This window comes from Vidua chalybeata, chromosome 11 (genome assembly GCF_026979565.1).
Source record: "Vidua chalybeata isolate OUT-0048 chromosome 11, bVidCha1 merged haplotype, whole genome shotgun sequence".
NCBI classification, from domain to species: Eukaryota; Metazoa; Chordata; class Aves; order Passeriformes; family Viduidae; genus Vidua; species Vidua chalybeata.
Genome location: NC_071540.1, coordinates 1,955,193 through 1,978,013, shown reverse-complemented (window position 1 = coordinate 1,978,013; position 22,821 = coordinate 1,955,193). Strand labels below are relative to the sequence as shown.

At 44.6% G+C, this 22,821-nt stretch overlaps 2 protein-coding genes across 2 annotated transcripts; both read right to left on the bottom strand.

Moving 5' to 3' along the window:
• Positions 1 to 499: 499 nt before the first annotated feature.
• On the bottom strand, positions 500 to 9,101 carry LOC128793796 (fatty acyl-CoA hydrolase precursor, medium chain-like). The gene is made up of 14 exons (XM_053953211.1): positions 8,996 to 9,101; positions 7,706 to 7,898; positions 6,888 to 7,032; positions 6,307 to 6,440; positions 5,822 to 5,975; positions 4,830 to 4,931; positions 3,915 to 4,019; positions 3,731 to 3,784; positions 3,119 to 3,259; positions 2,948 to 3,034; positions 1,828 to 1,975; positions 1,509 to 1,640; positions 1,185 to 1,257; positions 500 to 769 (listed from the first exon to the last, which is right to left on the bottom strand). The coding sequence occupies exons 1-14, from the start codon at positions 9,066 to 9,068 to the stop codon at positions 595 to 597; spliced, it is 1,716 nt and encodes a 571-aa protein (XP_053809186.1). The 5' UTR covers positions 9,069 to 9,101; the 3' UTR covers positions 500 to 594.
• Positions 9,102 to 13,542: 4,441 nt separating this feature from the next.
• LOC128793797 (fatty acyl-CoA hydrolase precursor, medium chain-like) lies at positions 13,543 to 22,500 on the bottom strand. The gene is made up of 14 exons (XM_053953212.1): positions 22,394 to 22,500; positions 20,743 to 20,935; positions 19,925 to 20,069; positions 19,344 to 19,477; positions 18,859 to 19,012; positions 17,874 to 17,975; positions 16,958 to 17,062; positions 16,774 to 16,827; positions 16,162 to 16,302; positions 15,991 to 16,077; positions 14,871 to 15,018; positions 14,552 to 14,683; positions 14,228 to 14,300; positions 13,543 to 13,812 (listed from the first exon to the last, which is right to left on the bottom strand). Exons 1-14 carry the CDS (start codon positions 22,464 to 22,466, stop codon positions 13,638 to 13,640), a joined length of 1,716 nt encoding a protein of 571 aa, XP_053809187.1. The 5' UTR covers positions 22,467 to 22,500; the 3' UTR covers positions 13,543 to 13,637.
• Positions 22,501 to 22,821: the final 321 nt, after the last annotated feature.

Here is a 22,821-nt window from a genome sequence, read left to right as displayed (position 1 = left end):
AACTTGGCAAAAAAGCCACTTCCCTCCCTGTGTGCCCTGACCCATTCCCCAGCTGTGGGAGGCTGGGGGTGCACACTCTGCATGTCAGCAGATCTTCTCCCTGGTGGTGCTGAGCCAACAACATGCAGAAGTAATTTGATGGATGCTCTGCTGCCTTCAGGCTATTTCCAGTTAAAGAAAGCAGAAAGAGTCTCTGGGAAGGCAACTGACCATGCTCCAATTGAAAGAAGAAGGGAATAAGCATATAAAATAGTCTGACACTTATGGTATGTTCTGTATAGATTATTTCTTACAGATTTCAACTCATTTGCCCGTTCCCACATAATTATTCAGTTTTGATATGCCCTGAGTAGGTACCATGGTCTGTCTGGACCTGGAAACATTGTGGGGGTCGTCTTCTGCTTGCTTCATCAAATAGTGATTTTCAGTCTGACAAACATTCCAAATGCCCCTTGTTTCTCTCCCTTCACTGTGATTAGGACAACAGATTACACAACAGTGAGTCTGAAGGTGATTTTTACTTTGTATCCTGAGAAACTCAGTTTGTTTGACTTTCCATTGGGTTTTAAAAGGAAACTGTACCCTCCACAGCTCTTATAAATCTGTGTGTTTTTTCCTTCCAGTCTCGCTTTGTTTCATGAGCTGTGCCCAAAACTCTATTCTGTGTTCTTTCAGTTTCTCTGCTGCCTTTTGCTCCAGGTCTATTCCCAGGTATTTTTCCTCCAGGTCATACAGGGGCCAATGGACCAAGCCCTCTCCGTTGGGATTTCTGGAAATAATAGAAGGAAAAGTTAGCTCTCTGCCAATCCATTGCTCTCTGACTGCTCAGGTTCAGAGCATTTCAGAAAACCAGCAGATGAGCCCAGATGATGTGATTCTGGTACCTGAATAAATGGACAGTATTTGATGAAAATGCTCGTCAGTGGAACAGCAAAAGTGTAAGAGTTGCCATTAATTTTAGATCTAAAACTCCATTGCAGATGGAGTAACTGCTCTTAGTTTTTTTATTTCCTCGTGTCTGCAGGTTCTTTGAAAAGACCATTAAGAAGAGAAATTGCTTCAATATTTAACTTAAGTTCTGCCAACTTTCTAGGAACCACCATATAAGTACTGCCTCAGGCAGGTAAGTATGTTCTGGGCAGCGGAGACTAAACTTGAGCTGTAATTAGCATTGTGATTCTCACCCGTTTTTAGCAAAGTTGGTCCAGTATCTCATAACAGTTCTGCTCAGTTTATTTTCTTCTGTTGTAGCACCTCCTGCAAAGGGAGAGATGAAACAGACACATTAGAAAGAAAATAGTATCAGCTATATCAATTGCAAGTATCTACTACTGAAGACAGAAAATGTTTATGCTCATTCTAATGCTTATGATATAGAAGTTATGCTTATATAAATTTATTGTTTATAATGCTTCAAAGAGAGAAATTCTGTTCTAAAGCCCTGCAGTAATTGACATGAGTACTAATGAGGTTCTAAAAGGAATAAGGAGTAAGCATGGGTACATCACCCGCTAAGAATGGCTTTCCAAAGACAAAGGCAATCTCAGCTCCATGATCTGCTTTTACAAACTCTGGTACCACACCTTCCAGTGAACTCGATCGATGTTGGAATTCATAAAAGTAGACTGGGTTGCCGGCATCTAGAGGATACAGAAAAGTGCTGGCTTGAGAGCTGAAAATACCTGCTCCAGAGATGATACACTTCCATGAAAAACCGTTTTGGTTAAATGAAAACGCTACCAGTTCCCTGGATAGTGAAAAGTGCTGCACACTGGGCAAACCAGCCCCAGATAGAGTTCTACAGCTGTTCTGAAGCTGCTGGGTTACCTCTGTGGTATCTGGCCACTTCCACAGCTGAGATGACAAAGTAGACATCTCCCATTGCATCCAGGAGGCCATCTCGGACCTGAGCAGGGCTTTCTGCATCCCCCATGTACTCCTTGTACACTCTGTCAACAACTTCAGATGTAAGGCCCTGAAACAGCAATGAAATGCACTTGTAATGATGATGAGTATTATAAGGAGTAACCGCAGTGAGTGAGTGTGGCATCTGCACATCCCTGGCAAATCCCCAAGCAACAGCTTTCAGAGAAAATCCTCAGCTGTGTCAGAGTGTGGCTCGGAGCTCAGGACTGGAGTTACGCAGCTGTGGATACGGGTGATCTCAGGGAAAAGAGGGATGCAAGATCAAAGGATCAACCACCTTCAGATAAACAGCAGTCAGTGATGCTGATTGTTCTCTCTTCATAACAGCACAGAAATCCTGCTGGATTTCATAAAATCCATTGATTGTTGTAGATGACCATAATTTCTCCCGTTCAGAACAAGCCTGGGCTCTGCATGTCCAAGTTCATGGTGGAGGTTTGTGTCATTGAATGATCCTTGCAAGTAGTGGTCCTGCTTCTAGAGTCCTTAATTCTTGCCTCTTAATCTCTATTTCTCTACGTAGCAGTTTCCAGAGAGCACAAAGGCACCACAAAGCCAAGAGATTTGTAAATTACAGGGAAGCAAAACCTCAAGAAACCTGAACAAAGGTGTCAGTGCACCACAAACCTCTCGGGCTTTCCTTTGCAGTGCCCTGCTGCTGCTTTAGGAGGTCGTGTCCCATAGGTCTCCTGCCACACCTGTATGTGCTGGTACTCTGCACGTCTTGCATAGCCTGGGGCTATCTAAAACATCCCAGGAGACCTGTCTTTAGGTACCTGCATCACTCCTGGATTGCCACTGAACTCCTTTTTAAGAAGAGGGGCATTTAGGCTGGAAATGCAGAGAGTATTTCCAGTCACTACAGGTAACAGGAATGCAGCACTACTGTGCCCATTTCTGCCCCAATTCAGGGAGCTGTCCAGCACAATGGCTTTTCCCTGTGGAATGTGTCCCTCCAGGGCTAATAGCAGCCAGACCAGCGGAGCAGCAACACTGGATTATTTTGAAACTGGTCTCTTACCTTAATGAATATTGCTAAGTTGCTCTGTAAAACTTGACGTGCAACATCTTCATCCAAACCATCCACAAAAGGAGGATATTTCATTATCTGTGTGATGCAGAGAATCAGATTTAATAAAACAGCCTCTCTTTACAAAATGATGTTTAAATAACAACATTTTCATTCTCTTACCATAGGAAGAACCCATCCAAATTCACAGTTATTTACTCCTATTATGTATGGGACTTCATTGATTGATTTTTCAGATAGTAATTCCGTGGGACTTTTTGGAAAAAACACACCATCTACACATGCACTGATGAAAAAGAAATCCTGAACAAAAAGAGAAAAAAGGAAAAGAAAGCTTCATTAAAACATTCAATTTGCTTCTTAAAGAAGTTCAGATTTTTACTGCAGTTCCAAAGAGAAGCCAAATGAAAATGCAACTAATAATATTATCCAAACCATGTTAAATACTTTTGTGACTGGTTTTCTGCACTAGGCAGAAGACTTTGTGAAGATATTTCTAATGTTTGTGAAGCAGAAGTCATTATGTTGAATTTACATCTTTTCTTAGTTCAATATGGCCAAGGATGAGTGGAACAGTGGGTAAAAACCGCTTCTGTATTGAAATTTCAAAGGAACATAAGCATTGTGATAAGAACTTTTAAGTAGGACATAATATATGATTTGATTTTCAGGTTCTGCAGAATCATCTGTGCCATTTTCTTTTCCTTGCCCCGGTAGAGCGCAACAGCAAACCACAGGTAATTCCAAGTGCATGCAGAATGGAAGGGCAGGAACCTGTTTGCACTTTTCAGGCGAGGTGTCATTGCAGACCTGCAGTGCTGTCATGTCCTGAAAAATCAAGAAAGTCACATTTTACATCCACACCAAGTTCTCCTAATATTACAGCCCACAAAGAATATTCTCTGGGATGAAAAAGACTGAGGTGTCATTTAAATGCAAGAAGTATCCTTTCACCTACCATTTTCAGCGTTATCTGTAGTAGTTCTTCTTCTGTTTTTCCTCTCAAGCATTCAACCATTGCAGCTGAACTGGATTTTTCACAGCCAGAGGCAGCAGCAATTTTCTGCAAGCAGCAAGAGCAAACAGTTTTGGACATATTTCCTGTGTCTGGCAATAGGAGACAGCGAGTCCAGCAGGAGCAGGCAAAGGTTGCTGGAGCCCGGCTTGTCCCAGCTCCAGAGGGAGGGCACTGGAAGGCCTCACAGTCCTTCACACCACGGGCTGGGCAGAAGGGGAAAACCTCTTCCTTCAGGTTTTTTGATACAGAAATATTCTAGCACCATTCTGGTAAATAACAGGCTGGGCTGAGAAGGCTGGGTGACATAAAGGAGTTAGAGAATAAACCATCTGCAGGGTAACAGAGAGCACATTCTGCCACTCTTGGTGATGTGTTTTTGGCTGCAGCAAGAGCTGTCATTACAGAGAGCTATCTCTTATATCCCAGCTTCCAGCTTCTGGAAATTGTTTCTTGTAGTTGAAGAAAAAAGAAAGGGGTGGAAGCCTGTACTTCTCAAATTAAAAAAAAAAAAAAAAAATTACTTGTTTATTGGCACACTACAGGCATCAAACAGGAGGGAAGAGAAGAGTATTGAGAATCTGATACAATTTTCCAGCCAAAAGGTGTAAATTGTTTATTCTTGAAGACACTACATGTTACATTTTTCATTTGCATTTCATTCTTTTCTCTTTGAGGATAGTTGGGGATTTGAAAAGCAACACATCATTAGACATGTACTGTTTGCACACAGAAATACTGTCTTTAGTGACTGCTTTGATTCACAAGAAAGAAACCATGTTTCTATGTTTTGGACTGAACAATTTAAGATATGCAGAACTACCTGGAAAAAGAATTAAAATTACCACGAATACCCACTTGTGCATCCTCCTTAGGCTGGTCAGTGAACAAGCCCAGGGTTGCAGTGCCACTCTCTGAAATGGCCTTGTGGAACAAGCCCTTGGCCAGGGGAGATAAGACCTGTGAAAAAGCAAGAAGAAGCATGACAAGCACTGTGTTCTAGCCAGGGATTTTGGATTTCAGTATCAGCAGTGGCCATATGGAGCATTTTGAAAGCCCATGTGGTAAGAGTGTCCTTGTGTAGCCTCTGACCATAGTCCAGCTGTGCAAAGTGCTTTGGCAGCGCTCGCAGGGATGAGGAGTTCAGTGCCTTTCCCCTCCCTCTGCACTTTGCTTCCAACGCTTCCTGGCACCACACTGCAAGGCAGGCACAGATGGAACGTGCCCAAGGTAGTCTGGCTCTGCTGCAGAAGGGCAGGAAAGAGCTTTTGGCCAGAGGAAACAGGGATTTGCCTGCCATGTACAATGAAGCCTGGCTGGGCTGTGTGATCTGTACCAAAGTGGGAGGGACTGGAGAAGGAGAGCGTCACCGCCAGCGTGCTCTGTGCTGGAGTAAAGATTTTACACAATCACTGGGTCACAAACTGCAGGCCTGCATCAGCTACCAGGACTGTTCACCTCCATCACTTTGCACAAGTGGCTGTCAAAGCAAACAGAAAATGGGCGAGTCCACAACTCCTCTTAAAGGACTTTTCACAGGAGATTAGACTTTCAGGGTTTTTTTCATTGAAAAAAAAAAAAAAAAACAAAAACCCAAACCAAGCAGAATCCAGTTCAGCAGCTGAGTGATAACATGCTGTTACTTAACTACAACCTTTGAGTATGAAAATGGCACCTTTTTATCATTCAAAATCTGTATTGCTGTACTGCTGCCTCGTTGTTGTATCAAAGACCCAGGGGATGTGTCACCGTCCCTTTTCTCTCACTGACTTCTCATGCAGATACTGAAAATGGATGGGAGGGGGTTTTATCTTCCAAGTAATGAAAATTCCATATTACTGTGAACTTACAAGAGCAGAAACACTGATTCCTCCTGCAGATTCTCCAAAGATGGTGACAGATCCTGGATCTCCTCCAAAATGCATGATATTCTCCTGAATCCACCGAAGAGCCGCTACTTGGTCTAAATATCCCCAGTTACCTCGGGCATGCTCATCACCAGTGCTGCAGGGACAGAACAGCTTTGTTCAAATGCTCAATGCAAGCAAAGAGGAAAATACAATCTGTGGTGTGAGCAATCATCTGCCATTCTCTACACAGAGCTTCTCTACAGAACTGACAAATGAATGGCTCGGGAAGCCCTGAGACTGGAGCAGCAGCCCCACAAGAACAGATCTGGAAGCTGCCTTGGGACTGGAAATTATCCCCAACGCTTGCAGGCGCAGTTCAGAAATGTTTCTTTGCATAAGCAAGTTCTTCTGCACTTCCCTTTACAAAGGCTTTGCACACATCCTTTTGGAAATCACTTTGGAAAAGCTGAGATCGACCAACTTACCTAAAATATCCAGCAATACCTAGTCTGTACTGAATTGTTACAACCACCACGTTGTCAAAGGCTGCTATTGCTGAGCCATCATATGATGAAGCTGCTCCAAAAACTAATCCACCTCCATGGATCCATACTAAGACCTGGGAAGAGAAAAACAGGATCAACCCAGCACAGGTAAGAGCCCCCGGTGATCAAAGCTAAATTTAGCCCAAGATAGAATATTTTGTGCTATTTCACTCCTACTTCTTTCAGATTACATTTCACATATTGCAGAAATCTTTCAAATCTAAGGCCTGCAGGTCTACAAAATGGCACTGATTTTGTTAAGTGCCTACACTGTGTCAGTGCCCTGTGACCTTGGACAGATCATTTAGATTAAATCAAGCACTGCTTAGCTAAAATGCCAGTACATTTTTACTTGTAAAATAGGATTTGGTGTCTCTTTTCAATTTCAGCTCATATTTGCTGGGGCAAAGCATGGAAGTTGATCATCATTACAAAAGTGCCCCTGCACGTCTGCTCATGGCACAGGCTGATTGTTTGCTGTCAGATAATTTTGCTCAAGGTGTTCTAAGGATTTTGCTTACAGGCAGCTTCTCCTGTTTTCCTGTAGAAACGGGGGTGTACACATTTAGGTACAGGCAATCCTCAGACACTTGCAGAGGAACTTTCTCTTTTCTGTTGGTAATCATGTCTGAAAAATACTGTCCTTGTACTTGGTCCTGTAGACACCTGAATAAATGAAAAAAGTTACAAGCAAGAGAATTCACTAAAACCAGTAAGCTGTGAAGAGAAGCTCTTTTGCACTTCCACAACAAAGTGCCAACCAGAAACTGATCTAGATTGGTATGTGAACACATTTGTAGATTGGTATGTGAAATATATATGAAAATATAAATTAATAATTTCACATCTCCAATAGCTTTTTATGTTGCAATGGTAGATATTAAGCTTGAGTCACAGAACAAGGGCAGTAGGACAACAGGAGTGAGACATTTACAAGGTAGGTTAGGATTGCTGTGCATTTCTTATGGCCCTCTTAAGCTCTTGATTCAGCATTTTCCCCCTAATGTTGTATTCCAACCTTTCCTCAGCTTCCTTCTGTCTCTGCTCCAAAGGTTTATAGTGACTGGTAAGTGAAGGCCAAGTGCTCCCAAGCCAGAGCATTGTCTGCAAAGGGCTGCTCCATCTCAATTCATCACTGATGCATGTGAAAGAGCAGCTTTTGGTAAAGAGAGCAGCTCACAGAGTGTCTTTAGAAATGCATCCACTGGAACAGCTGCAGGTGCAACGAGAGGGCACCAAGGAATCTGTCTTCATGGATGGCCCTGTGTGCACATCAGTGCCGTGGAAGTGCACAGAGTATAACATCATGAAAGGTTCAGTGCTTTGATCATTGCCTTACATTGGTGGGTAGGAAGTGGCATCTCTGACACCTTCCCATGGCTCAGGTGGCTGGGGTTCAGAAAACCTCAGGGATCCAAGCGGAGGCTTAGCAAAAGGAAGTCCCAAAAAGACATTTACAGTCCTCTCAGCTGTGTCCACTGTGAATTGGTAGCCTCGGACTCTCCCATATTTGGTCTCCGCTTCTGGTTCTTCTGTGGGACAGCAGCACAAAATCACATCATTGCTCCGTTTGTAAGCAATTGCTAGATTTGCTACTTAAATATGCACCTTTTGTTCACTGAAACAAGTCGTTTTTATATGTAAAGCTTCAACAAACTCTCATCAGATTTAACAGTACACTGTTCTAATCTGCTATTTTATTTAACTCTTTTATGTTACTAATTTGATTATTAGTGTTTACTCATTTAAATTTTTGATTTACTAATTTATTCTAACGCACCTTTATGATACCTTTTATTAAATCATTGTGGTTGACATTATTTCAGCCTTCATTTTGATTGGTCTGTATGTACATCTCCTTCAGGTATGTAATTTGTATTGTCTTACCACACACACTTTAGTGGTTGCATATAGATCTTCATGTTTTCTTTTGCTCTGGGTTGTTACATAAAACCCTGATAGGTTGCTCTCATTTAAGAAAAGACAATAATAGAGAAAATATATTCCAGACCCTTGATAGTATGTACAGCCAAAAGAAAAAGCTTCTAACATACCTAAAATAGTCTGGCACAAACAAATCCTGTTAACATTTAAGCAAGACTCATTTTAAGATCTGTGTGAAAGTTCAAACATCAAATTACAGCTGTGGTACTGTGGCTGTTTGGCCTCAGCAGGCAAGATTTTGGGACAGGGATTTGATTTTGCTATTTGCAAAGAAGGCAAGTAAGACAAATGACTGAAATCAGATTAAAAATTGAAAAGAATTTTTGTTACTGCAGCTCAGTTTGTGTGCCCATCCCTGCCCATGGTTTGTGCCCATCCCTGCCCATGGTTTGTGCCCATCTCTGCCCATGGTTTGTGCCCATCTCTGCCCAATGTTTGTGCCCATTCCTGCCCAGGGTTTGTGCCCATTCCTGCCCAGGGTTTGAGCCCATCTCTGCCCAGGGTTTGTGCCCATCCCTGCCCATGGTTTGTGCCCATCTCTGCCCAGGGGTTGTGCCCATCCCTGCCCAGGGTTTGAGCCCAGCTCAGCCCAGGGTTTGAGCCCTGCTCTCGGGTGGCCCCGGGAGGCAGCTGCAGGTGCCCTCTCGCCCTCCAGGACCCGAGGGGCTGTAGCCGCAGTGTTTACCTGTGGCCACCAGCGCCGTGCCCCCGAAGAAGAGGATCCAGGCCAGCAGCGCCGTGTCCCTCACAGCTGCCATGGTGCCACTGGCCCCAAGCCCTTAGGCCGGGCCTTTATAGGCTCGCCCTGGGCCACCTTGCAAAAGGCAAACACGGGTGAGGCAAGGGAGTGATATGAAAAGGAGAGAACAGAATAGCTGAGTAGGGATTTTCTGCTCACATTAACTAAGAGGTTGTGTTTGTTTTATGCAAGTATTAGGCTCTGCCTTTTTCTTACTTTTTTTTTTCCTGCCTCAGTAGCTCTTGCCCCAGAAAGGAGTTGTGCAATGTCAGATCATGGGAATTCTCAGTTGTCAGAAACAGCATTTCAAAGAATCAGAGGATACGATGACAGAATGGTTTGGGTTGGAAGAAACCTCAAAGCTCTACTCATGCCACCTCTGCCATGGGCAGGGACACCTTCCTGTCCAAGCTGGCCTTGGGCACTGCCAGGGATGGGCCAGCTGCAGCTGCTCTGGGCAGCTTGTGCCAGACCTCAGCACCCTCAGAGGAAGGAATTTCTTCTGTCTGTGTGATTTAAAGCTACCTTAGTTGGCTTGAAGCCATTGCCCCTTGTCCTGCTGCTACATGCCCTTGGCAAATGCCCCTCCATTTTTCTCGCAGGCTGCCTTGGGCTACTGCAAGGGGCTCTAAGGTGTCCCCAGAGGCTTCTCCTGCCCAGGCTGAACAACCCAGCTCTCTCAGCCTGCCTCCACAGGAGAGGTGCTCCATTTCTCCAGATCCATTCCTTGCTCACACCTCTCTTTACAGCTCAGTGGCTTACAAGACCCACAGTCTTTAAATTAGTTTAGCACATCTGTTATGCTCCTGTTAACCCTGAGTGCTGTGGCTGTGCTTGGGCACTTTACTCCAAATGCTCCTTGTGTACCTTACTCCAGATCTTCCCCCGTCTATGTGCCCAGGTGTGATTTACAGCCCCTGCAGATAAACCCCAGTCACCTTTACCCTGGCTGCTCCCAGAGCAAACTGCTGGCAGGCCCTGTAGCTGAGCCCAAGCAGTGCTGGCTGTGTCTGCAGCCTGTGCTGTGATTGTGGTGCCTCCTGAGCTCTGCCCCAGTGCCCTGCACGCCCTGCCAGGCTGTGCTGGGGTACAGCTCCTGAGGCTGAGGGCACGGCCAGTGATCACTGTGCTCTGGCAGATGGGGAGCACTGTGAGCCTGAGCTGCTGAGGAAACAATGAGGACTATAAACTCACCTGAAATTATCCTAAATACACTGGAAAAAGGTATGTATGTTAAGAGTAAATTCCTGTTAGAGATTGCAAGTGAACATTTTGCTTCTAGTTCTTTGGTTTCTGGTGACTTACAATTACTAACAGTGTTTGCAACTATCACATGGGACTCAAATCCGCCAGATACCTGCTGTATTCCATCAAAAACCATAATAACTTCTCAAACATTTCTGTGCCTTTATAATTATGATGTTGTCTTTTTCAATTTTGAATCGAGCATAGTTAAAGTCCTACAGTTTTATAAAGGTCATCCAAAATCAGCAGGACCACCACTGCTGAGAAGCCTTCTATGCAGATTCCGCAGCTGACAGCAGCTTTAGCTAGAAACAAATTCAATGCTGTCCACAATCCAGGCACAAGTGGCTGAAAGTCCTCACTGTGACCCCCTAAGTTAAATATTTTACTAGGAAAATATTTTCAGTAACCACGCTCAACAACTGTTCTTCAGGCAACCTTTACTAAACCTTCAGGTGTCTTGCACTCAGCCAGCTCTCTAGCCAAAATGCCTAAAAAATTAAACTCCCTAAAATGCAACTGAAATGTAAGAAAAGCTTTAGCCCTGTAAAGAAAAAAGGGTGAAATGTCACGATATAAAGTCATGCTATTTGGCACAGATCTTGTATCAGAGATTAACCGTCCATTGCACCACCTGGAGCCCATGAACACTGCTCAGTCCCTCAGAAACAGCTGAGCTGAAACCATCTTTGAATAACTGCAGATTTGGCAGCTCTGGGCACACTCTTCTGTCCTTCCTGCACAGCACCCCAACGGTTCCTAAAGGAGCTTCCAGACAACATCATTCAGGTTTAGTGAGAGGCCCATTTAGATTCTCAGTCAGCAGACAGGAAAACACACAATTCCTTCTGTTTCACCATGAAATCCAGACCTGTTCTCACCTTTCTGACATCATCTGTTCCAAGTCAACACACTCTCTCTGCTGATACTCCTTCAGTAGCTTATCTGCATGATCTGTATCAAGGAAACCCATGTAGTCTTCCTCATCCACAACATTAATGTAGAAGGGCTGAAACACAGGAGCTGAACCAGCCACTGCCATCACCATGTCCTCACTGGCTGCAGGATGGCTGTCCTGGGCACCCGGGCCATGGGCAGGCTCTGACAGGTGGAGCTGTATTACACTGGAATCCACGTGTTCCGTGGGGTTGGTGGTCAGAGATGGGGACAACACACAGACACACAGACACACAGACACAGACACAGACACAGACACAGACAAAGACACACCCACCCGGGCTCCATGTGACAAACTGTGTGCTTTATTATTGAGAGCCTTCTTATAAAGGGAGTTCAAAACTCCTTGGTCTAGACAGCTCATTGGACTGAGCCTCCCAGATCCCAGCTCCTGACCAGTGAGATGCCTGCAGCACAAGGTGGAACGTGGTAAGTGAAGTCCCTGTCTATCAACCCAGGGACTCCAGTGCCACAGAGCTGCTGGAGCTGGGATGCACACTCCACCTTGCTGCTCACAGCTTCCTGTAGGCCAAGCAGCTCAAGGGAGGCACGTGCAGCTTTGTTAACCTCCCCAGGGCTGAGATCATTGGAACACGTCCAGCACCAAACCTCAACAGGGCAATTCTGCTGGCCAGGAATTTGTGTTTCTAACAGCTGGACATCACCTAGAGCTTGTTGGCCGCTCTGTTTCGCAGATTAAATCTCCCTCCTTGTTGGTTTGCAAGTTACAAAGATCAGACAGCAAAGAACATCCTAGCTCAATTAAAGTTTACGTATTTCGCACTTAGCAACAAGATGATCTGAGAAGCAGGACTGGCACAGAACAAACATACTTGGTGACCACCTTGGAAAGGCAATCATAGTAATTATGGACAAGAGAAATAAACTTCAAAAAAAGATTAAGGCTTTTTTTGACGGAATGTGAAAAACAGAACAGCAGCAGTGCTTGCTGAATAGTATCAGTAAATATAGTGCTAACAATTTCTTCAACTATAGGTGCAGCTGGGCATCTGAACCAAGTGACCATGAATACTAAAGCCATGAAATAAAATGAGGTTTGGAACATAATGGAAGTATCTGCTCTTTAAACGTAGCCTATTCACTGTGGCCATGGTGTTATTCCTTTCTCAGCTCTTTGACAGTGTACCAGTCTTTATATTTGGGGTTTGAAATCCAGAGATGGACAGAACACTTCCTCTCACACAGTCAGAAACTACTTTGTTATCATGTGTGCCTAATAAGAGACCTCCCTTCTACCCAGGAGTTACACTTATGGCTTTGCATTCCCAAAGACACAGCATTTCTTCCGTCTTGTTAGGATAATGATTTTTGTGAATGTACAGGGACAGACACATTGATCCAACAAACACACCACTAATGGACACAAAGGCTGTGTCAGAACAAGACAAGGGAAGGGGTAAGAAATGTGTGACAGAACTGGCAGTATGGTTGCTGCAATGTTACTAATTGCCACAACTGGTGTTTTTCACAAGTTATGGAAAATGCACAAAAGGGGGTGGCCAGGGTAGTGCAGATGACACTGCTTGAGATCCACAGGTGTGCAAAAGCAAGTGAAGCCAGAGGCGAGGAAGAAGAAGAAGACACCTACAAAGGGTCAACACCTGCAGCAGGAGCTTGGGCTGTCCCTGTGAGAGCCCCTTGGGTGCTGTGGGATGTGGGAGCTGGGCACCAGTTAAAGGGGTGGTTGGAGTAGGGCTGTTGGTTTGTTCATGGTCATGAGGAGAGCTCTCCTGGATTCCCACATTGTTCCTCTGTATGCCGCTTGCCATGTAACTTGGCAAAAAAGCCACTTCCCTCCCTGTGTGCCCTGACCCATTCCCCAGCTGTGGGAGGCTGGGGGTGCACACTCTGCATGTCAGCAGATCTTCTCCCTGGTGGTGCTGAGCCAACAACATGCAGAAGTAATTTGATGGATGCTCTGCTGCCTTCAGGCTATTTCCAGTTAAAGAAAGCAGAAAGAGTCTCTGGGAAGGCAACTGACCATGCTCCAATTGAAAGAAGAAGGGAATAAGCATATAAAATAGTCTGACACTTATGGTATGTTCTGTATAGATTATTTCTTACAGATTTCAACTCATTTGCCCGTTCCCACATAATTATTCAGTTTTGATATGCCCTGAGTAGGTACCATGGTCTGTCTGGACCTGGAAACATTGTGGGGGTCGTCTTCTGCTTGCTTCATCAAATAGTGATTTTCAGTCTGACAAACATTCCAAATGCCCCTTGTTTCTCTCCCTTCACTGTGATTAGGACAACAGATTACACAACAGTGAGTCTGAAGGTGATTTTTACTTTGTATCCTGAGAAACTCAGTTTGTTTGACTTTCCATTGGGTTTTAAAAGGAAACTGTACCCTCCACAGCTCTTATAAATCTGTGTGTTTTTTCCTTCCAGTCTCGCTTTGTTTCATGAGCTGTGCCCAAAACTCTATTCTGTGTTCTTTCAGTTTCTCTGCTGCCTTTTGCTCCAGGTCTATTCCCAGGTATTTTTCCTCCAGGTCATACAGGGGCCAATGGACCAAGCCCTCTCCGTTGGGATTTCTGGAAATAATAGAAGGAAAAGTTAGCTCTCTGCCAATCCATTGCTCTCTGACTGCTCAGGTTCAGAGCATTTCAGAAAACCAGCAGATGAGCCCAGATGATGTGATTCTGGTACCTGAATAAATGGACAGTATTTGATGAAAATGCTCGTCAGTGGAACAGCAAAAGTGTAAGAGTTGCCATTAATTTTAGATCTAAAACTCCATTGCAGATGGAGTAACTGCTCTTAGTTTTTTTATTTCCTCGTGTCTGCAGGTTCTTTGAAAAGACCATTAAGAAGAGAAATTGCTTCAATATTTAACTTAAGTTCTGCCAACTTTCTAGGAACCACCATATAAGTACTGCCTCAGGCAGGTAAGTATGTTCTGGGCAGCGGAGACTAAACTTGAGCTGTAATTAGCATTGTGATTCTCACCCGTTTTTAGCAAAGTTGGTCCAGTATCTCATAACAGTTCTGCTCAGTTTATTTTCTTCTGTTGTAGCACCTCCTGCAAAGGGAGAGATGAAACAGACACATTAGAAAGAAAATAGTATCAGCTATATCAATTGCAAGTATCTACTACTGAAGACAGAAAATGTTTATGCTCATTCTAATGCTTATGATATAGAAGTTATGCTTATATAAATTTATTGTTTATAATGCTTCAAAGAGAGAAATTCTGTTCTAAAGCCCTGCAGTAATTGACATGAGTACTAATGAGGTTCTAAAAGGAATAAGGAGTAAGCATGGGTACATCACCCGCTAAGAATGGCTTTCCAAAGACAAAGGCAATCTCAGCTCCATGATCTGCTTTTACAAACTCTGGTACCACACCTTCCAGTGAACTCGATCGATGTTGGAATTCATAAAAGTAGACTGGGTTGCCGGCATCTAGAGGATACAGAAAAGTGCTGGCTTGAGAGCTGAAAATACCTGCTCCAGAGATGATACACTTCCATGAAAAACCGTTTTGGTTAAATGAAAACGCTACCAGTTCCCTGGATAGTGAAAAGTGCTGCACACTGGGCAAACCAGCCCCAGATAGAGTTCTACAGCTGTTCTGAAGCTGCTGGGTTACCTCTGTGGTATCTGGCCACTTCCACAGCTGAGATGACAAAGTAGACATCTCCCATTGCATCCAGGAGGCCATCTCGGACCTGAGCAGGGCTTTCTGCATCCCCCATGTACTCCTTGTACACTCTGTCAACAACTTCAGATGTAAGGCCCTGAAACAGCAATGAAATGCACTTGTAATGATGATGAGTATTATAAGGAGTAACCGCAGTGAGTGAGTGTGGCATCTGCACATCCCTGGCAAATCCCCAAGCAACAGCTTTCAGAGAAAATCCTCAGCTGTGTCAGAGTGTGGCTCGGAGCTCAGGACTGGAGTTACGCAGCTGTGGATACGGGTGATCTCAGGGAAAAGAGGGATGCAAGATCAAAGGATCAACCACCTTCAGATAAACAGCAGTCAGTGATGCTGATTGTTCTCTCTTCATAACAGCACAGAAATCCTGCTGGATTTCATAAAATCCATTGATTGTTGTAGATGACCATAATTTCTCCCGTTCAGAACAAGCCTGGGCTCTGCATGTCCAAGTTCATGGTGGAGGTTTGTGTCATTGAATGATCCTTGCAAGTAGTGGTCCTGCTTCTAGAGTCCTTAATTCTTGCCTCTTAATCTCTATTTCTCTACGTAGCAGTTTCCAGAGAGCACAAAGGCACCACAAAGCCAAGAGATTTGTAAATTACAGGGAAGCAAAACCTCAAGAAACCTGAACAAAGGTGTCAGTGCACCACAAACCTCTCGGGCTTTCCTTTGCAGTGCCCTGCTGCTGCTTTAGGAGGTCGTGTCCCATAGGTCTCCTGCCACACCTGTATGTGCTGGTACTCTGCACGTCTTGCATAGCCTGGGGCTATCTAAAACGTCCCAGGAGACCTGTCTTTAGGTACCTGTATCACTCCTGGATTGCCACTGAACTCCTTTTTAAGAAGAGGGGCATTTATGCTGGAAATGCAGAGAGTATTTCCAGTCACTACAGGTAACAGGAATGCAGCACTACTGTGCCCATTTCTGCCCCAATTCAGGGAGCTGTCCAGCACAATGGCTTTTCCCTGTGGAATGTGTCCCTCCAGGGCTAATAGCAGCCAGACCAGCGGAGCAGCAACACTGGATTATTCTGAAACTGGTCTCTTACCTTAATGAATATTGCTAAGTTGCTCTGTAAAACTTGACGTGCAACATCTTTATCCAAACCATCCACAAAAGGAGGATATTTCATCGCCTGTGTGATGCAGAGAATCAGATTTAATAAAACAGCCTCTCTTTACAAAATGATGTTTAAATAACAACATTTTCATTCTCTTACCATAGGAATAACCCATCCAAATTCACAGTTATTTACTCCTATTATGTATGGGACTTCATTGATTGATTTTTCAGATAGTAATTCCGTGGGACTTTTTGGAAAAAACACACCATCTACACATGCACTGGTGAAATAGAAATCCTGAACAAAAAGAGAAAAAAGGAAAAGAAAGCTTCATTAAAACATTCAATTTGCTTCTTAAAGAAGTTCAGATTTTTACTGCAGTTCCAAAGAGAAGCCAAATGAAAATGCAACTAATAATATTATCCAAACCATGTTAAATACTTTTGTGACTGGTTTTCTGCACTAGGCAGAAGACTTTGTGAAGATATTTCTAATGTTTGTGAAGCAGAAGTCATTATGTTGAATTTACATCTTTTCTTAGTTCAATATGGCCAAGGATGAGTGGAACAGTGGGTAAAAACCGCTTCTGTATTGAAATTTCAAAGGAACATAAGCATTGTGATAAGAACTTTTAAGTAGGACATAATATATGATTTGATTTTCAGGTTCTGCAGAATCATCTGTGCCATTTTCTTTTCCTTGCCCCGGTAGAGCGCAACAGCAAACCACAGGTAATTCCAAGTGCATGCAGAATGGAAGGGCAGGAACCTGTTTGCACTTTTCAGGCGAGGTGTCATTGCAGACCTGCAGTGCTGTCATGTCCTGAAAAATCAAGAAAGTCACATTTTACATCCACACCAAGTTCTCCTAATATTACAGCCCACAAAGAGTATTCTCTGGGATGAAAAAGACTGAGGTGTCATTTAAATGCAAGAAGTATCCTTTCACCTACCATTTTCAGCGTTATCTGTAGTAGTTCTTCTTCTGTTTTTCCTCTCAAGCATTCAACCATTGCAGCTGAACTGGATTTTTCACAGCCAGAGGCAGCAGCAATTTTCTGCAAGCAGCAAGAGCAAACAGTTTTGGACACATTTCCTGTGTCTGGCAATAGGAGACAGCGAGTCCAGCAGGAGCAGGCAAAGGTTGCTGGAGCCCGGCTTGTCCCAGCTCCAGAGGGAGGGCACTGGAAGGCCTCACAGTCCTTCACACCACGGGCTGGGCAGAAGGGGAAAACCTCTTCCTTCAGGTTTTTTGATACAGAAATATTCTAGCACCATTCTGGTAAATAACAGGCTGGGCTGAGAAGGCTGGGTGACATAAAGGAGTTAGAGAATAAACCATCTGCAGGGTAACAGAGAGCACATTCTGCCACTCTTGGTGATGTGTTTTTGGCTGCAGCAAGAGCTGTCATTACAGAGAGCTATCTCTTATATCCCAGCTTCCAGCTTCTGGAAATTGTTTCTTGTAGTTGAAGAAAAAAGAAAGGGGTGGAAGCCTGTACTTCTAAAATTAAAAAAAAAAATAAAAAAATTACTTGTTTATTGGCACACTACAGGCATCAAACAGGAGGGAAGAGAAGAGTATTGAGAATCTGATACAATTTTCCAGCCAAAAGGTGTAAATTGTTTATTCTTGAAGACACTACATGTTACATTTTTCATTTGCATTTCATTCTTTTCTCTTTGAGGATAGTTGGGGATTTGAAAAGCAACACATCATTAGACATGTACTGTTTGCACACAGAAATACTGTCTTTAGTGACTGCTTTGATTCACAAGAAAGAAACCATGTTTCTATGTTTTGGACTGAACAATTTAAGATATGCAGAACTACCTGGAAAAAGAATTAAAATTACCACGAATACCCACTTGTGCATCCTCCTTAGGCTGGTCAGTGAACAAGCCCAGGGTTGCAGTGCCACTCTCTGAAATGGCCTTGTGGAACAAGCCCTTGGCCAGGGGAGATAAGACCTGTGAAAAAGCAAGAAGAAGCATGACAAGCACTGTGTTCTAGCCAGGGATTTTGGATTTCAGTATCAGCAGTGGCCATATGGAGCATTTTGAAAGCCCATGTGGTAAGAGTGTCCTTGTGTAGCCTCTGACCATAGTCCTGCAAAGTGCTTTGGCAGCGCTCGCAGGGATGAGGAGTTCAGTGCCTTTCCCCTCCCTCTGCACTTTGCTTCCAACGCTTCCTGGCACCACACTGCAAGGCAGGCACAGATGGAACGTGCCCAAGGTAGTCTGGCTCTGCTGCAGAAGGGCAGGAAAGAGCTTTTGGCCAGAGGAAACAGGGATTTGCCTGCCATGTACAATGAAGCCTGGCTGGGCTGTGTGATCTGTACCAAAGTGGGAGGGACTGGAGAAGGAGAGCGTCACCGCCAGTGTGCTCTGTGCTGGAGTAAAGATTTTACACAATCACTGGGTCACAAACTGCAGGCCTGCATCAGCTACCAGGACTGTTCATCTCCATCACTTTGCACAAGTGGCTGTCAAAGCAAACAGAAAATGGGCGAGTCCACAACTCCTCTTAAAGGACTTTTCACAGGAGATTAGACTTTCAGGGTTTTTTTCATTGAAAAAAAAAAAAAAAACAAAAACCCAAACCAAGCAGAATCCAGTTCAGCAGCTGAGTGATAACATGCTGTTACTTAACTACAACCTTTGAGTATGAAAATGGCACCTTTTTATCATTCAAAATCTGTATTGCTGTACTGCTGCCTCGTTGTTGTATCAAAGACCCAGGGGATGTGTCACCGTCCCTTTTCTCTCACTGACTTCTCATGCAGATACTGAAAATGGATGGAGGGGGTTTTATCCTCCAAGTAATGAAAATTCCATATTACTGTGAACTTACAAGAGCAGAAACACTGATTCCTCCTGCAGATTCTCCAAAGATGGTGACAGATCCTGGATCTCCTCCAAAATACATGATATTCTCCTGAATCCACCGAAGAGCCGCTACTTGGTCTAAATATCCCCAGTTACCTCGGGCATGCTCATCACCAGTGCTGCAGGGACAGAACAGCTTTGTTCAAATGCTCAATGCAAGCAAAGAGGAAAATACAATCTGTGGTGTGAGCAATCATCTGCTATTCTCTACACAGAGCTTCTCTACAGAACTGACAAATGAATGGCTCGGGAAGCCCTGAGACTGGAGCAGCAGCCCCACAAGAACAGATCTGGAAGCTGCCTTGGGACTGGAAATTATCCCCAACGCTTGCAGGCGCAGTTCAGAAATGTTTCTTTGCATAAGCAAGTTCTTCTGCACTTCCCTTTACAAAGGCTTTGCACACATCCTTTTGGAAATCACTTTGGAAAAGCTGAGATCGACCAACTTACCTAAAATATCCAGCAATACCTAGTCTGTACTGAATTGTTACAACCACCACGTTGTCAAAGGCTGCTATTGCTGAGCCATCATATGATGAAGCTGCTCCAACAACTAATCCACCTCCATGGATCCATACTAAGACCTGGGAAGAGAAAAACAGGATCAACCCAGCACAGGTAAGAGCCCCCGGTGATCAAGCTAAATTTAGCCCAAGATAGAATATTTTGTGCTATTTCACTCCTACTTCTTTCAGATTACATTTCACATATTGCAGAAATCTTTCAAATCTAAGGCCTGCAGGTCTACAAAATGGCACTGATTTTGTTAAGTGCCTACACTGTGTCAGTGCCCTGTGACCTTGGACAGATCATTTAGATTAAATCAAGCACTGCTTAGCTAAAATGCCAGTACATTTTTACTTTGTAAAATAGGATTTGGTGTCTCTTTTCAATTTCAGCTCATATTTGCTGGGGCAAAGCATGGAAGTTGATCATCATTACAAAAGTGCCCCTGCACGTCTGCTCATGGCACAGGCTGATTGTTTGCTGTCAGATAATTTTGCTCAAGGTGTTCTAAGGATTTTGCTTACAGGCAGCTTCTCCTGTTTTCCTGTAGAAACAGGGGTGTACACATTTAGGTACAGGCAATCCTCAGACACTTGCAGAGGAACTTTCTCTTTTCTGTTGGTAATCATGTCTGAAATAATCTGTCCTTGTACTTGGTCCTGTAGACACCTGAATAAATGAAAAAAGTTACAAGCAAGAGAATTCACTAAAACCAGTAAGCTGTGAAGAGAAGCTCTTTTGCACTTCCACAACAAAGTGCCAACCAGAAACTGATCTAGATTGGTATGTGAACACATTTGTAGATTGGTATGTGAAATATATATGAAAATATAAATTAATAATTTCACATCTCCAATAGCTTTTTATGTTGCAATGGTAGATATTAAGCTTGAGTCACACAACAAGGGCAGTAGGACAACAGGAGTGAGACATTTACAAGGTAGGTTAGGATTGCTGTGCATTTCTTATGGCCCTCTTAAGCTCTTGATTCAGCATTTTCCCCCTAATGTTGTATTCCAACCTTTCCTCAGCTTCCTTCTGTCTCTGCTCCAAAGGTTTATAGTGACTGGTAAGTGAAGGCCAAGTGCTCCCAAGCCAGAGCATTGTCTGCAAAGGGCTGCTCCATCTCAATTCATCACTGATGCCTGTGAAAGAGCAGCTTTTGGTAAAGAGAGCAGCTCACAGAGTGTCTTTAGAAATGCATCCACTGGAACAGCTGCAGGTGCAACGAGAGGGCACCAAGGAATCTGTCTTCATGGATGGCCCTGTGTGCACATCAGTGCCGTGGAAGTGCACAGAGTATAACATCATGAAAGGTTCAGTGCTTTGATCATTGCCTTACATTGGTGGGTAGGAAGTGGCATCTCTGACACCTTCCCATGGCTCAGGTGGCTGGGGTTCAGAAAACCTCAGGGATCCAAGCGGAGGCTTAGCAAAAGGAAGTCCCAAAAAGACATTTACAGTCCTCTCAGCTGTGTCCACTGTGAATTGGTAGCCTCGGACTCTCCCATATTTGGTCTCCGCTTCTGGTTCTTCTGTGGGACAGCAGCACAAAATCACATCATTGCTCCGTTTGTAAGCAATTGCTAGATTTGCTACTTAAATATGCACCTTTTGTTCACTGAAACAAGTCGTTTTTATATGTAAAGCTTCAACAAACTCTCATCAGATTTAACAGTACACTGTTCTAATCTGCTATTTTATTTAACTCTTTTATGTTACTAATTTGATTACTAGTGTTTACTCATTTAAATTTTTGATTTACTAATTTATTCTAACGCACCTTTATGATACCTTTTATTAAATCATTGTGGTTGACATTATTTCAGCCTTCATTTTGATTGGTCTGTATGTACATCTCCTTCAGGTATGTAATTTGTATTGTCTTACCACACACACTTTAGTGGTTGCATATAGATCTTCATGTTTTCTTTTGCTCTGGGTTGTTACATAAAACCCTGATAGGTTGCTCTCATTTAAGAAAAGACAATAATAGAGAAAATATATTCCAGACCCTTGATAGTATGTACAGCCAAAAGAAAAAGCTTCTAACATACCTAAAATAGTCTGGCACAAATAAATCCTGTTAATATTTAAGCAAGACTCATTTTAAGATCTGTGTGGAAGTTCAAATATCAAATTACAGCTGTGGTACTGTGGCTGTTTGGCCTCAGCAGGCAAGATTTTGGGACAGGGATTTGATTTTGCTATTTGCAAAGAAGGCAAGTAAGTCAAATGGCAGATTAAAAATGAAATGATTTTTTGTTACTCCAGCTCAGTTTGTGTGCCTAGCCCTGCCCAGGGTTTGTGCCCATCTCTGCCCATGGTTTGTGCCCATCCCTGCCCATGGTTTGTGCCCATCTCTGCCCATGGTTTGTGCCCATCCCTGCCCATGGTTTGTGCCCATCCCTGCCCATGGTTTGTGCCCATCTCTGCCCATGGTTTGTGCCCATCCCTGCCCTGGGTGTGAGCCCATCTCTGCCCAGGGTGTGAGCCCATCCCTGCCCAGGGTTTGAGCCCATCTCTGCCCATGGTTTGTGCCCATCCCTGCCCAGGGTTTGTGCCCATCTCTGCCCAGGGGTTTGTGCCCATCTCTGCCCATGGTTTGTGCCCATCTCTACCCATGGTTTGTGCCCATCTCTGCCCAGGGGTTGTGCCCATCTCTGCCCAGGGTTTGAGCCCATCTCTGCCCATGGTTTGAGCCCATCTCTGCCCATGGTTTGTGCCCATCTCTGCCCAGGGGTTGTGCCCATCTCTGCCCAATGTTTGTGCCCATTCCTGCCCAGGGTTTGAGCCCATCTCTGCCCAGGGTTTGTGCCCATCCCTGCCCATGGTTTGTGCCCATCTCTGCCCAGGGGTTGTGCCCATCCCTGCCCAGGGTTTGAGCCCAGCTCAGCCCAGGGTTTGAGCCCTGCTCTCGGGTGGCCCCGGGAGGCAGCTGCAGGTGCCCTCTCGCCCTCCAGGACCCGAGGGGCTGTAGCCGCAGTGTTTACCTGTGGCCACCAGCGCCGTGCCCCCGAAGAAGAGGATCCAGGCCAGCAGCGCCGTGTCCCTCACAGCTGCCATGGTGCCACTGGCCCCAAGCCCTTAGGCCGGGCCTTTATAGGCTCGCCCTGGGCCACCTTGCAAAAGGCAAACACGGGTGAGGCGAGGGAGTGCTCGGGCTGCGAGCCAGGACGGGACTGCCGGGCTCGGGCCGGGAACGGGGAGCCCTCCTGCCCCACGGGGCTTCTGCTGCCTCCCCGCCGCTCCTTTCGAATGTGACTCCCAGAATCCCGGGCACAGCGGCTCCAAATGCTTCGGGAGCAGCCTCGCATTCCCGGCAGCGGTGTCCTGCTGCTGCAGCACCTCCGGCTGCGACACCGGGGCAGGGTTTCCTCACCCTGCACTGCACACACCCGCGAGGCACCTCGGCTCTACC

What these genes read in the sequence shown, in the direction of transcription:
- LOC128793796 (XM_053953211.1), bottom strand. Translation starts at nt 9,068, where the DNA reads ATGGCAGCTGTGAGGGACACGGCGCTGCTGGCCTGGATCCTCTTCTTC. An exon ending in CACGGCGCTGGTGGCCACAG is followed by an intron (nt 7,899 to 8,995) that starts GTAAACACTGCG and finishes GCTGTCCCACAG; the next exon opens with AAGAACCAGAAGCGGAGACC. An exon ending in GAAAACAGGAGAAGCTGCCT is followed by an intron (nt 6,441 to 6,887) that starts GTAAGCAAAATC and finishes TTCTCTTCCCAG; the next exon opens with GTCTTAGTATGGATCCATGG.
- LOC128793797 (XM_053953212.1), bottom strand. Translation starts at nt 22,466, where the DNA reads ATGGCAGCTGTGAGGGACACGGCGCTGCTGGCCTGGATCCTCTTCTTC. An exon ending in AGCCTAAGGAGGATGCACAA is followed by an intron (nt 17,063 to 17,873) that starts GTGGGTATTCGT and finishes TGCTGCTTGCAG; the next exon opens with AAAATTGCTGCTGCCTCTGG. An exon ending in ACCAACTTTGCTAAAAACGG is followed by an intron (nt 13,813 to 14,227) that starts GTGAGAATCACA and finishes TATTATTTCCAG; the next exon opens with AAATCCCAACGGAGAGGGCT.